The sequence below is a fragment of the Anser brachyrhynchus genome (assembly GCF_964034855.1).
Source record: "Anser brachyrhynchus genome assembly, chromosome: 5".
Classification (NCBI taxonomy): domain Eukaryota; kingdom Metazoa; phylum Chordata; class Aves; order Anseriformes; family Anatidae; genus Anser; species Anser brachyrhynchus.
In genome coordinates, this window is record NC_137699.1 from 31,322,344 (window position 1) to 31,336,868 (window position 14,525).

The 14,525-nt window shown below is 34.0% G+C and overlaps 1 protein-coding gene across 4 annotated transcripts in view; it reads left to right on the forward strand.

The window, feature by feature from the left end:
• Positions 1 to 14,525, forward strand: part of UBR1 (ubiquitin protein ligase E3 component n-recognin 1) — a 69,446-nt gene that overhangs the window by 24,819 nt on the left and 30,102 nt on the right. For all 4 annotated transcript variants that reach the window (XM_080595924.1, XM_080595923.1, XM_080595921.1 and 1 more), the window contains 18 exons: positions 732 to 794; positions 1,104 to 1,227; positions 3,079 to 3,186; positions 3,658 to 3,746; positions 4,530 to 4,628; positions 5,276 to 5,433; positions 6,074 to 6,173; positions 6,474 to 6,602; positions 7,415 to 7,598; positions 8,558 to 8,619; positions 8,829 to 8,939; positions 9,841 to 9,906; positions 10,070 to 10,171; positions 11,200 to 11,263; positions 11,652 to 11,776; positions 12,734 to 12,786; positions 13,630 to 13,732; positions 14,235 to 14,283. In XM_080595924.1, the coding sequence (XP_080452050.1) occupies positions 732 to 794; positions 1,104 to 1,227; positions 3,079 to 3,186; positions 3,658 to 3,746; positions 4,530 to 4,628; positions 5,276 to 5,433; positions 6,074 to 6,173; positions 6,474 to 6,602; positions 7,415 to 7,598; positions 8,558 to 8,619; positions 8,829 to 8,939; positions 9,841 to 9,906; positions 10,070 to 10,171; positions 11,200 to 11,263; positions 11,652 to 11,776; positions 12,734 to 12,786; positions 13,630 to 13,732; positions 14,235 to 14,283 (1,789 nt within the window). The remainder of the gene's footprint in view (positions 1 to 731; positions 795 to 1,103; positions 1,228 to 3,078; positions 3,187 to 3,657; positions 3,747 to 4,529; positions 4,629 to 5,275; positions 5,434 to 6,073; positions 6,174 to 6,473; positions 6,603 to 7,414; positions 7,599 to 8,557; positions 8,620 to 8,828; positions 8,940 to 9,840; positions 9,907 to 10,069; positions 10,172 to 11,199; positions 11,264 to 11,651; positions 11,777 to 12,733; positions 12,787 to 13,629; positions 13,733 to 14,234; positions 14,284 to 14,525) is intronic.

Here is a 14,525-nt window from a genome sequence, read left to right on the forward strand (position 1 = left end):
GTATGTAACCATATATGATTTATAGAGAAACTTTAAAGGTTACATTTGATGTTCTTTGAATTATAAGGGTTTGTTTTGATTGAAGCCTGGAGTTTAGATCCAGTGTTGATCAGACATCTTACAAAGCACCCAATACAGCTTAGGACTAGGTCATATTGTTTAGTTTGTAACAGATCCACAACATACAGCTACTTCCTCACATGCGTAATTCCACTTTGTAGAAAACTTGTTTTCGAAGTCCATACCTCTGATAGCCATTGAGTGGAACTTGAGAACTAAGCTGATGCTGTTCTTGGCTTTATTGAAAGAACTATAAAACCATACTTTTAATTTATCCTCCTATTCTTTAACAGGAATAAGAAATAGTAGGAAAGATTTTAGAAAAGCAATTCAGGATTGACTGTATTTTGTGTTAGGAAGAAAGGTGATCTGGCTTTTAGTTATAGTATTCTGTGGAAATGCATCTTGTCTGTTTTACCCTGTATATGCATTTTCATTATCAAATAGTATTGATATATCAAAAGTTCACATTAGGATGTTCCATTGCTAATTCAAATAATTATCTTTAGGAAAAAAAACCAGTTAATTTTGATTTGCTTCTAGATGTCTAAAAGCACTGTAAGTGATGTTGGTCCCAGTTTCCACAAACAATAAAACATACCCAGGATCAGGCTTGTGATTATTTGGTTCTGTTTTAAATTGTTCCTGTATTCAATATTTTCTTTAAACAGGGTCGGAGAGCTGTTAAAGCAGGACGTTATGCCTCTTGTCAGGAAGCAAAAGAAGAAATCAAGGTAACTTCCTAAAATATTCACTCATTTAAAAAAAAATCAACCTCATCATTATTACTATCAAAGACTTGTCTGTTGTACAGTCTTAAAGTTATTATTTTCATGCATTTATAGCCTGTCTGTGAATTTCTTAAAATTGAACTTATCCTATCACGTTTGGTATGGATACATGTCTTCAGAAAAGAAACATGATAATTTATTTTTTGCTAGGGTTTGCTGTTAACATGTGCTTGGGGGAGGTAATGAATGTTGGAGACAAAAATGGAAATTCCTGTTATCTTTTATATCTGCTAATTCTTACCTGATTCCTAGAGGCATTCTGAAAATGTTTCTCAGCGACCACTTCATGTGGAGGTTCTGCATGCTGATGTTATGGCTCACCAGAAGTTTGCCTTGCGCCTTGGCTCTTGGCTGAATAAACTCATGAGCTATTCACGTAAGTATAACTTTGTTAGAACGATGCCATGTCAGAATTTTAGCGAGTAATTTTTTCAAAAATTTCTCTTTAGCACTGTTATATGTGATACCCCCTTATAAAAATACGAGCTTTCTCGTTTCCTCCAGAATTTTTTTCATCCCCAGTTTCGGCATCACATGCCCTATTTTGATGACTTCTTTTGCTTGAAAGCTGCAGTCCCAGGTACTGGTGGAAAGCTGCAGAATATCTCTGTCAGTGAAAGCATACATCTTCTACTTGAATTAATTCCTGCGTCAGGTCTGATAGCTGTTAATTAGACACTATCAGTTAAAGAAACAACAAGAAAATAAAAAAAGGCTTAGTTTAAAAATTGGTGCAGTAGTGGAAATATTATTTTAAACTCATAGATTTCTCTGGTGCTTGATGACATGTCTGGTTTTAAAGAAGATTACGCTTAATTTCTTGGCTGAATCTGTCTAATTTTGATTAATGTTGTGTTTTGTCATATCTGTGTTAAGCCAAACTAAAGCCATTATAAAACTTTTCACCTTACAAGCATGCATAGATTAATCTCTACTCACTGCTTTGATATGTTAAATCTGTGGGTCTGTTTTAGCCTCTGTTGTAAGGTTAGATAATAAAGTGGATTTTTTATCTTTTTCTGAATGCTTTCTTCCTTTTCAATCTTTCCCTTAAAATACAGATATCAGAATTGTATTTTTTTTCTTCTCGCAATATATATATATTATAAATTTTAGTTATTTCCAACTATGCATCTATTTCACTGATTGTTTTGTTGCTGGTTTGAGTTCCCCAACCTGTTCTTTTGATCAGTACAAATTCCTGACTGTGTAATTGTTTATTTCAAGGTGTCTAGTGAAGTACTCTGAAAGCTTGTTTCTTATCCACATTTTTCTTTCTAGATAACTTTTCTTAGTTTTATGAAGTTACTGCATTTAAAATACCAACTGACAGCTAGGTGTTGACTCATCAGTATGAGTGTAGACAAGTCAATGTCAGTGCCCCAGCAAATCCTGAGAATTTTAGTTTTTTTGCTGATGAGATGAGCTAAAATCAAAAAAGTCTCCCATGTTGTGTGCAGCATTTTGGCCCAGGAAATTGTTGTAGGTTAACTGGTGCTTTAATATGTTTTATGTAAGTCTTCAAGCACAAACATTGAAGTGTAACGCTCTTCCTGTCCTTGCTCTTCTGGATTGTATTTGTAAATGGTTGGAGAACCTGATATTCTGTACTCAGCTGGAACTTTTTGGTAGTCTGATGGTTCCTGTTTCTTTCCTGGTTTTGCTTCATGTGGTAGAACAGCAACTGAAAAACGTTCTTTACAATTTGTTTCCATGCTGTCAGAAACTTCATTCTGATCCTTCTGAAATTTTTAATGTAAGAGCTCATTTCCAAACTTTAGTAACCCATGGGGACTCCGATGTGTTGATCCAAAAAACTGCTTCATTAAATACTGTATTGACTGATAGGTGAAAAAAGTGCAAAATAATGTCCTGAAATCCTAGGAAAGATTGCATTGCAGGGACCTTGGCCTAGCCTGTGCATTTCTGTGCCGGCATAGTAAGAATCTGCTTTGCAAAGTTGTCTAAATGCTGTTCATTTTAAAATATTCTTCTTCACTGGATCAATTTAATAAAGTGAGCAAAAATAATAGGAGAAAATTAGTAAAGATAGTGTATGTAGGAATATGTCCACTGAGAGGGCCAGTTAAGAACTAATTTATAATTAAGTGCCTTTTTTTCCTTTTTTCCCTTCTTAAGAACAGAATTCCACAGTTCTCTTCTCATTGGTTTGTGTCATTTAATTGTCAAAGCATTCTTGTATAAATGACTCGTTTTATCCCTATAGGTGACTTTCGACAGATCTTTTGTCAAGTATGTCTCAAAGAAGAAACAGGATCTGGAAAGCCGTGCTCCATAAGCAAGTTGATGCTTTGGGATGCAAAACTTCATAAAGGTTGGTGTATCCATCTTCCTACAAGCTGAAGAGGCAAATTCAAATTCATCTTTTATGTATTTAACCAGTGTGTAAAAATAAGTGTTATGCATGTGGCGCTACATTTCTTTATAGTTTTCATATTATGCTTTCTGATACAGCCTTTATTTTTAAGGCTGAGATAATTGATATTTTGGGTACTTACTTGCCTTCTAATTTTTTCCTGCTTTATGTATTTTGAACAATCTTTTCACAAAATGTAGCTTAAATGTGAGTGACTTTGACGCTTGATGTATTTTAAATAGATACCTTTAAGTGTTAAAAGTAAGAGAGATGATATGAATGACTTAGCCCATATACTTCATAACTATTTCAAGGCTTTTAATGATTTTTAATTACCGTTTCCTTAATCTGTTTGTTTTCCACAAAAAGCTACTTTTTTTTTTTTTTTTTTTACAATAAAGTGAAGTAAGGTGTACTGGTTCTTAACAGGGGCAAGGAAGGTTCTTCATGAACTTATCTTCAGTAGTTTTTTCATGGAAATGGAATACAAAAAACATTTTGCTGTGGAATTTGTAAAGGTAAATTATTATTTGCTTCTTATGCTATGAGTTTTTATTAGATTTGTAAAGTTTCCCCAAAACCTAATAATTACTTCAATAAAAATAAGTTATGAACAAGAAGAGCTTCAGCTACTAGTTCAGTGTTTAAAGAGTGTATTAAGTCCTGTGTCAGTTTGTTCCTTATGATCATGCAAGATGCATATTATGAATGCAGTATTGTTAGTGTTATCTGTATAGTTTGAAATAGCACTTAGAGTGCAACTGGTCAGTCTTTTTATGAAATAGATGCAATAGTTAAGAGAGACAGAATGTAAGACCAGGATTTTTTTTACTGTTATGAGGTTTTAATTTTAATGAAGATGACTGACACTTCATGGTTTTCCCGGGACTGAAACAGAACAAATGAGGACTTAATTATTCATTGTACACTTCTGTAGACAGCTGTTGAGTAACTGTCAATGCAGTTCACTAGAAAAGGAGGAAGACTTAGTTTATAATAATTTAATGTCTTCATTGATTCTTTTTTCAGATACTTAATTTCTTGGAGAAAATTAGTTGTAGGAGATTAAAAAAAAAACTTTGCAGTCTGGCAGAGCAGTTAATTTTGTGTTTATCTTCAGTGCTAAGGTCACATGTTAAAAACGCTGTTGCATTGAGAACCTTGTGGCATTTTTCTTTGAGCTGCTTCTGTTAGAAAGGAAGAAGGACACTTGAAATATAATTCTTGCAAATAAAAAGTGAAACATTTTAAATTAAGCCTTGTTTTATTTATTTAATTTCCCCAATATTCTCTTTTCCCAGTATTACAAAGCATTGCAGAAAGAATACATCAGTGATGATCATGACAGAGTTCTCTCTGTGACAGCACTCTCAGTTCAGATGTTCACTGTACCTACTCTGGTATGTGTAGCCTGTCTACTCTAGGAATGTAAAGTAAACGTAAGAATTGCTAGCAGTGCCACATGCACTGTGTGGTACTGTACTTGACAGAGTCTTTATACATTGCTGAGTTGAAAATGAATGATTTTGACTTTTAAGGTCAATATGAAAGCATGAGCCTGAGTTTATGTGAGAATCTATTACAGAAGATAGAGGGAATGCAAGTAAGTGGAAGTTCTAGGCAGCAACATTCTCTGTATTAACTTTGTATGTTGAATTTACTCTTCGTGTTAACCTTCTTAAGTAGCGTTAAAAACTTCTTTGGTGTCAAAAAATGATTAAATGCCTTTTTGTGTGAGTGAAATATGTTAAGTCCTCTGGGGATAAAAGTAGCATACCTGTATTTTTAAAGGTTATATGTTTCTTTCAGTCCTTTTCTATGTGATCTCTCTGGAAAGAATGGTATGTCCGTTAGATTGTTGCTGTCAAAGTAAATAAAATGTGCCAAGTTAATACAAATCATTTTCATACATAATAAATACTATGAGAGCTTTTGTAGCTTTTACAAAATTTTTAGTTGACAAATACTGGATTCAAAAGAAACAAAACATGACTGTTCTCTCCAACAGAAATAGGGAAGAAAAATGTTTTCATTTTAATTCTTGTAGGCCCGCCATCTTATTGAAGAGCAAAGTGTAATTACCACTATTACAGAGACACTCCTAGAAGTCCTTCCAGAGTATCTAGACAAAAATGACAAGTTCAACTTCCAAGGCTACAGCCTGGACAAACTGAACCGGGTATATGCAGTAATATATGACCTAAGGTAAGCATAAAGTCAAGAAGCTTGAACAGTTCTTAAAAAACTGGAAGTAGGATGAGGTGTTCCAGTTCAGGAATCTGATGATAAAACTGCTTAAAAAAAAAAAAGAGCAAAACCAGCCAAACCCCCAATTCCTCCCCCCTGAAAAATACAATGGAATTCTAAGGTTTTATTTTTAAGTGGAAAGCTGAACATTTTTAAATACTAAAACTATATTCTGTATAGACAGTTTTTTAATGATTCTCACTGATATTATTTCAAATAACAATCTTGTTAACAAAATACATCTATTCTGAGACAGTATGGGAAATTTGGCTTCTATTCACTATCATTCTGGGAAAGCTGTATAATCTTCATTTGCATGGTGTTTTCCAGCCTTAAAGGTCCCAAGTTACTCTTGCTCAATGAACTGAATAACGTAAAAGCAAAACACCCAAAATATCTTGGACTTCAGGTTCTGATAATTTGAAATAATGGAGTTGCACCAAGCACCCCTAGTATTTGGTGAAAACTAAAGGAAGAGTTTGAGGTGGGGAGAGTGATGTAATTTGATGGTGTTGAATATTACAATTAATATTTAGAATTCAAAAATAAGCAGAAGAGAAATCTGAGCAAAAGAAGATAATGTTTTCTTTGGGGACAGGTATGTCTTAATCAGCAAACCTACAGTATGGACAGACCGTCTGAGGGAGCGATTTTTAGAAGGATTTGTTTCTTTCCTAAGGATTTTAACTTGCATGCAGGTACAAAAATTTACATAATATCTTTCTAATTTGCTGTTATAAAGATACCACAATGCTTTTGTTTGCTCATCTTTTTGTCCATAGCAATATTGTGGATATAAACATATGATTAAGGTAATAAATTCTTCAATCCTGTCTTGGGTGGGTGAAAAAGTAATGTTTACTTTATAGAAGTAATGTCCATTAATTTTAGGTACATCTGAACAATCTGTATTTTACCATTTGCTTATGAGATTTTCTGTTGTTTTAAGCCTGTGATCAGTGATCTAGCTTGAGTATTTTGTGGCATCTCTATTTCAGGGAATGGAGGAGATAAAAAGACAGATCGGTCAGCATATAGAGGTGGACCCTGACTGGGAAGCAGCCATTGCTATACAGATGCAGCTAAAGAACATTCTCTTGATGTTCCAAGAATGGTGTGCCTGTGATGTAAGCAGATTGGTTATCTGGGGTTCTTACACACATGCCTTTTGTGAATATTACCAAGGAGTTTTTAAGTAGTAGCTTTTTAAAGAAGCTCAGTGTTGTGCAATACAGGCTTCCACAAAAAAAAAAAAAGGCTGAAAGCATTAATCTGCGGTATGACACTGAGAAAGGGGATCCCAGGATGTAATTTGGTTGACAAAACTGTAGAGTATCAGACAAATCACAAAGAGGAAGTACTTCTCACCGTTCGATACTTTATGTATTAGGTTCATAGTGAACTGTCAGTTTGAAAAATTTGAAAGCATATGGTGTTCATTTTTAATTGCTAAAGTGGAAGGCAGAAGCTTTGCAGTAATTGTGTGATTACCCTGTAAATTGTCTTACTCAGTACTGGAGTTGAGCTCTGTGCTGTGGGAAAGGAGACTGTAAAAATCTTATTTTTAAGTTGTTTTGGGGTGAGTTGCTATTATTTTTAGTATGGAGAGAAAGGAGGAACTACAACTACAATCAGGAACTTATGATGCAATTTGGAGTACAAACTAGGCAAACTGTTAAAATTGTTCAGCTCAAATAAGTGCATAGATATCAGTGTTTGACAGAGTAGCTCTTTGAACAGAAGCATATTCTTAGTTAGCTTTAGCTTCAGCTGATGCTCCATTGCTCCAGTCCAGTACTTCTCAGTACTAGGAAACAGTAGTAATTATGGTGTGGATTTGTAGTAACTGTTTGCTCCTTCAGAAAAAAACAGGTGAGCAATTTTAGTGCATATTTCATCATTTTTGAATATAACTCAATGCATTTGTTTTAAATTCAAGGAAGAGCTGTTGCTGAGGGCCTACAAAGAATGTCATAAGTCTGTGATGAGGTGCAGCACAAACAGCAGCCGCTTACGGGAAAAGACAGCATTTCACTTGTGTGGCCATACTCTGGAGAGCAGACCTTACAGAGTGTCCTTAGATCCTGTCAGCATACATTTACCGCTGTCTAGGACTCTTGCAGGTAGGTGGTGTTTCTTTGTTCTGTTAGCTATTTGAATTAGGTTTCTCATCTGCCTCATTTCTTTTTTCTAGAAAGCATTTAGATTAAATGCTTCACAGATCAGTTGCTATCTGACTTTCTGGTGCTTTTACAATCAGGTGACCTTGTTCCCCAGATACCCATAAGGGAAAAATTTTTTCGCAAAAAAGCGCTTGCTGTGTAGGTTGGAGGATATTTTTTACACAGGAGAGAGTGAAGAAAGCAGACAAGAAGGAATCATTTTATATTTTAATAATATAACATTACATCTTGAGTTTTCTCTAAACTATTTGAATTTCTGTTTCTATTCCTACTTAAAATGCCTAAATGAACAGTCATCACTTCTGTATCTCAAATTTATTTTCCACCTGTATGTATTTTAAGCCTGTTAAAATGCCCCTTCTAAAAGACATACGTTTGCAGCATTCCAGGACAGATTTCCAGTCAGAATACAAAGAACCACAGCGGTGGGTGATCACCACTTTCTCTACAATACAAACAAAATCATACACTGTTGTTAAGCTGCAGATTCTTCTTCACATCATTTGCTACCAAGAATATAGCAAAGATGGTAATCTGTTAAGCCTTGTAGTCTAGAAATTCTGTTGTTACTGACATTACGCAATTTAAATGTGAAATTAAAAGCTTGTTAATACTATTTATCTCTTCCATGTAAATGACTTAAATTAATTCATTAAATGAATAAATTTATTCATAAAAAGGATGAATTCTAAGACTGGTAAGAACTGTTGTGATAATGTAATAGATCTTCTATCTTAAAAAAATAAAATTATAATAATGGCAGTAACAAATCTTTCCTAAATAAACTTTAACTTTTTCTTTTATTTCTCTGAGTTGCAGGCAGTTTAGCTAACTTTTGGAACTGGTTGGAAGACAAACTTGAATGAATTTGATATATTTTTTTCCTATTTGTTTTGTAGGTCTTCATGTACGATTAAGCAAGACTGGAAGAATATCAAGATTACATGAATTTGTTTCTCCTGTAAGATATACTTATTCAAATGCTGCTTGTGATTTATACTCTGGGAAGGAGAAAGCTTAAAATTATATCTTAAAACTTTCATAACAGGTTATTTTGCAACTTGGAACATGTCTTTGTTTATTAAGACCTACGCTTAAAAATCACTGACTGACTTATTTTTCCTTCCTTCTTTCCTTCCATCTTTCTGTCCATTTTAATTTTACTTCTAGGAAGAATTTCAGGTGGACCTGCTAGTAGAATATCCTTTGCGATGTCTTGTTTTGGTTGCTCAGGTAGCTGCAGAGATGTGGAGAAGGAATGGACTCTCTCTGATAAGCCAGGTACTCTCTAGGTTATACAGCAGTGACTTGGTCCTAATCATGTATGCAGGTGTATCTCAGTATTGTTTTCAATGGTAGTTTCATCCAGTGTAGAAATAGGTCATGGGTGTTACTCCTACAAAAAATTACTAAATTAAAGGATTTCTAGATAGGAATTTAGGTAACTTGGTTTTATTTCCAGTTTTATCAATGGCTTTGCCTGCCTGTGTTAGAAAACTGTTTTGATCTTTTAGTACTGCTTCTGACTTCTGTGAAATGGTAATAATTTTACTGATGTCTACTATAGACTACTTTCAGATCTGTTAAAGAAATTGTTGTATAAGTACTGTTGCTTCTAACAGAAAATTTTAAATATTTAACTATTTAATCTCATATCAAACTTCTGAGTACTATATAACTCGAAATAACAAACATTCGATAATACTGGTGGGCTTTTCTGTTGCAAGAGTCTACCCATAGGTACTTGTATTGTGCCTCCTTTGACTTTACTTTTTTTTTTGTCTTCGGCAGATTTTTTTTAAACTTACCTTTCACAGAACCCTTTGGTGAAATCAAAGTAAATATTAGTAGCCCCCTGTAGAATTTGTCTGTCAGAACTGGGGTAGGAGAAAGAAAATAAGGTTTTTAATGAGTAGAAGGCATTAGAATTATGTTATTTTGGAGCGTGGCTGTGAAAAGGTGAATATGGCATAGATTTTCTCTGAAAAAGTGAAAAATCATTTTTCACTGCTATCAAAGTACATTTGTTCTGAAAGAGACACGGGACTTTGCCTTACCTTAATAAAGATGCTTTACAATTTGACAAAGTCTCAAACAGGCATTAACTGGTACAGATCTGGTAGTGCATTACTTCAGCATTTACATTACTTCTCTGCTTAAATTTTGTTTTCATGTTTCTCAGGTATTCTATTATCAAGATGTTAAATGCAGAGAAGAGATGTATGATAAAGATATCATCATGCTCCAGGTATAATGGTCTGAATCATTTTTTGCTTGACTCACAACATGCTCATGTTTTTAATCTTAATTAAATATGTATTGTTGTAAAATACTTTCTCATTAAAAGGATATTTTTCATAATTAATGAAGAATTGTAATGGTAACTGATATTCATATTTGTTTTTTGTTAGATTGGTGCATCTCTTATGGATCCAAATCATTTCCTGTTGCTCATACTGCAGAGGTATGAGCTTGCTGATGCATTCAGAAGGATCAAACCCACCAAAGATCAGGTAAGTGTCAAGTATATCTGCTAATGAATTTGTTTACTTTGAGTGCGTGGAACATTATTAGAAAAAGTAGCTACTGTTGATCGCTGCATTTTTTGACCACATTAAGTCAGTCAACACAGAACCTAGTGGTTAAACAAATCGCACACAATCACAAAATGATTTGGGTTGGAAGGGGACCTCTGGAGGCCATATAGTTCAATCCCCAAGCTCAAGCAAGACCACCTAGAGCTGGTTGCCTAGGACCACATCCAGGTGGCTTTTGGGATATTTCCAAGGAGGGAGAATGGGGAAGCCTTACCTCCAAGGATGAAGACTCCACAACCTCTCTGGGCAACCTGTTCCAGTGCTCACTCACCTGCTCAATAAAGAAGCTTTTCCTGATGTTGAGACAGAAATGATTTTATATTTTCAGTGGAGGCTTTCTTACTCAAAATTAGTAAACAGATTTTGCCCTCTTTGGTGTGCTTTGTTCAAAGTCGCAAGGCAGTTCAGAGAACAGCATTACTGGCACAGCGTAAGATTGAATAAAAAGACCAGAGCAATGCCTGTCCCATCTAGTATGTGCCTTCTCTACATATATTTCCTTAGGTTTTCAATTTTTTTAGTGTTCCCCATTCACAAGGTAAACTGTTTACTGATTTCCTTGTTAATAACGTTTTCATAGGTCATCTGCTAAAATACAGGCAAATGACTTCTTTACAGAGTTTATATATGTAGTATTTGTCTATTTTTGATGAAACTTGCTTCAATTGTTGTGCTACTTCTTGAGGCTTGAATGTTGATATAACCCTTCCTTTGGGATACATTTTTCTGTTATTTCTTTTCCTGCATGTGAACCTTGCACTTCAATAGCACAATAATATCTATAATATCTTTTATATATCTATATCTTTTTCCAACTCATTAAGAGGGAGGGTTCTTCTCACAATATAATGCTTCACTGAAGCAGTGCATCTCAATACTAAACTCACTCTCATATACAGATTTTCCTGTTAATGTTTTTTAACTGATTTCTCTCATTCTTGTAGGAATTGATTAAACAATGTAACGTACTAATAGAAGAGATGCTTCAGATTCTCATCTATGTTGTGGGTAAGTTTGTTTTTTCTCTCTACTCTGGTAGTAATGGATAATTACAGCTTGGAAGAACAAGCTTGATTACTTCAGCATAGAATCTGATATGGAGAGTATACTGGAAAGTGCCTATTTTAAATAGATGGTTTGTTAATACAAACATTTGTCAGCTGGAAGCAATAGGTTTTACATGGCGAAAAAAGCTAATAAGATAATTTAATAATTTCCTATTAAGGTGGAACATGAGAAGAAACAGCCCATTTTTTTTAGGAAGCTAGGCTAAAAACAAACAAAAAAACTGTCTTGTTACCTCTCAGACACTTGGGATAGCATATGTTTACATTCCCAGATTTTGCTTTGTAACTGTCTTTTATGCGATTCTTTTCCTTTTGATGTACTTCGGTAGGAGAAAGATATGTACCTGGAGTGAGTAATGTGACAAAGGAAGATGTTATCATGAGAGAAATCATCCATCTACTATGTATTGAGCCGATGGCGCATAGTGCAATTACCAAGTCCTTGCCTGAAAACGTGAGTCCTGGGTTGCTACTTTTTTTCCTTAAATTTTTCTGTTTTTATGTCTTTCTCCTGTTTATCTTCCATATCTTTGTATGGAAGTAAGTATTTCATTTCTAATAAAAAGCTCAGATGTTGGTTTGAGAATTAAAATATAGCATTACAAATGGTGCTACCTTACTGATGTAAAGGTAAACAACATAGATAGAAGCAATGTCTAATCCGAAGGGGTTCATATGGGGATTGTGCATTTTGATGAAAAGATGGATTGATTAAAAAAACAAAAAACAAAACAAAAAAAACACCAAAAACAAACAAAAAAAGCCCACTATATTTTTACACACCTCTTCCAGATTCAAGAACAAAAGTTTTAAAATTTTCTTTTTTGGCGCAGTTAGGACTGGGCAGAACAGAATCCAGTTGCCCTGTTTGCCATCAATAAACATGGTTCTCTAATTTGATCACTTCAACTTGTTCATTGAAAAGTCATAGCTTTCAAACCCTACCATTCTATTCTAATTGTTGAAAACTTACGCACAAGGCAGAGCTGTGGCTTAGATTTTATAGTGCAAGCTTTCAGGGCCAACAATCAATGCCAAAACAGATTATTTGAAAATATAATACCCTGGATTATAATCAGAAACCAATAACACGTGATCCACACTGACTATTCTTAGGGAGTGAAATATTTTTTCCCCTCCGTTGAGGTTGAGTAAGGCACTGCTCTGTTCAGGGAGATCAGCTTTGTTATAAATCAAATTTTACATGAGCAGATGAAAGTATTTGTTATGTCTTTGGTACTTCCTTGTAACTTGCCAGTTATGAATAACCGCTTTCTGAGTAACAATGGGCAAAATAATTAATGAATTAGAGAATTGTTCTAAATCTGCATGTCTGGTTTTGTTGTTCATAGTATAATACTGAAGATATTTGAATCATTATATACTTATGCCAAACAAAATTTTTTACCAGGAGAACAATGAAACTGGCTTGGAGAATGTAATTGATAAAGTGGCTACATTTAAGTAAGTTCTTAATATTGTTTTATAAGTACCTTGAGCATGAAATTAGATAGCTTATATGGGCTAAGCAAGCTGTATGACACTCTCCATTCAGCTAATGTTTTCTGTCTTGAAATATACATACTTTAGAACATGCGTAAGAAAGAAAAGTATATGGAATATATGAAGCTGCTGCTTCTCTCCTTTTACTCCTCTCTTCAAATTCAGTTTGAGGAGCCTCAGGAGTTTAGTGATCTCATGTCCTAGTGGGAAAATCTTGAAAAGTTGATTTAATTTTAAAGATGGTTGGGAACCTTAACAACTCATTGTACTTCTTGATGATCACCTAATCATTGGTTTAATGTCATTTATTTACTAATGTGCTACTTGGTATAGCTTTCAGATGGGAGATGTTTTTTTTTAAAAAAAGTACGTATGCAAAAAAGGAAAACAATTGTGACAGTTAAGAAAAAACGGTTCAAATGTCTGCTATTTTTTTGTCACAAGAATGTCTTGTAATTTTAATTGTTTTAGAATACCTTATTTCAAATCTTACATTGGTTATGTTTAATCAATGGCAGCTATAGGTGTACCTAGAAATTTTGCTGTGGGAATTATATGGAAGATTGAACATATCCATACAATATGGAATATATATATTGAATATATGATAGTCAACAGTCTTCAAAATTAAAGACTCAAAACTGTACCCACTCTATGCTCGTTAAGTTAAAAAAGTAACCTTCACCTATTTCATTGACTATTAGCATTTCCTCAGAAAATAAATCCTGTTACTGGTTTGCGTACATTCAAAGATGTGCTGAACATACATAATTAATCTGTATGTCTTGAAATATTTCCTTTAAGGAAACCAGGAGTGTCTGGCCATGGAGTTTACGAACTGAAAGACGAATGCTTGAAAGAGTTCAATATGTTCTTTTATCACTATACTAAGACCCAGCACAGTAAGGTAGGTAGTGTAAGAATCGCTCTCAACGGTAAAAATAGCACGTGATTATCACTGTCTAAAGAATTTTGCTGAATCAAAGGAGTTGATGGAATGTAAAGAAACTGATATAGGAAAGAGTGTATACAGCTAACTTGAGAACTAAACTTCTAGTGAAGTTAATGTTGATACAAACTGATGTGGTGTGGCTTGTAATATTTTTCCCATGGTGACTTCTGTGTTAACTCTCTTAACTGCTAAGAACAGAGTGTGCTGAGAATTGTCCTTGAATTTGAAGAAAGCAAATATTGCTTTTATCAATTTTATTGAAGAAGAAAGTATGTGCTGCTATTTCTTTACTACAAAATGAAATGCAAAATTCAGTATTAAACAGCTTTTATACTGGATTCTAGTTGCATGACCAAGTATTGACTATGTGTCTTGCCACATTTGATAGATTAGCATTTCTCATTTTTTCACTGCATACTCCTGTAGACATGATAATAAAACACTACCTTTTCTGTAGGCTGAACATACACAAAAGAAAAGAAGAAAACAAGAAAACAGAGATGAAGGTAAACATACGAAACTAATGTCTCAATAAACATAATTCAGTAGTGCATGTAGTTTTTTATATAAATGAGCTTTGTGAGACGTATTGTGACTTGCAATGGATAGCCGATTTCATACTACATTTGTTGTGATTTGTGGTAATTGTAATTAATTAGCACCTGACTTTTTTTTGTAATTTAGGAATTTTTGAAATGTTATTTTAATTTCCAGTAGACAAATCAACATGGTATAATAACTATTGATA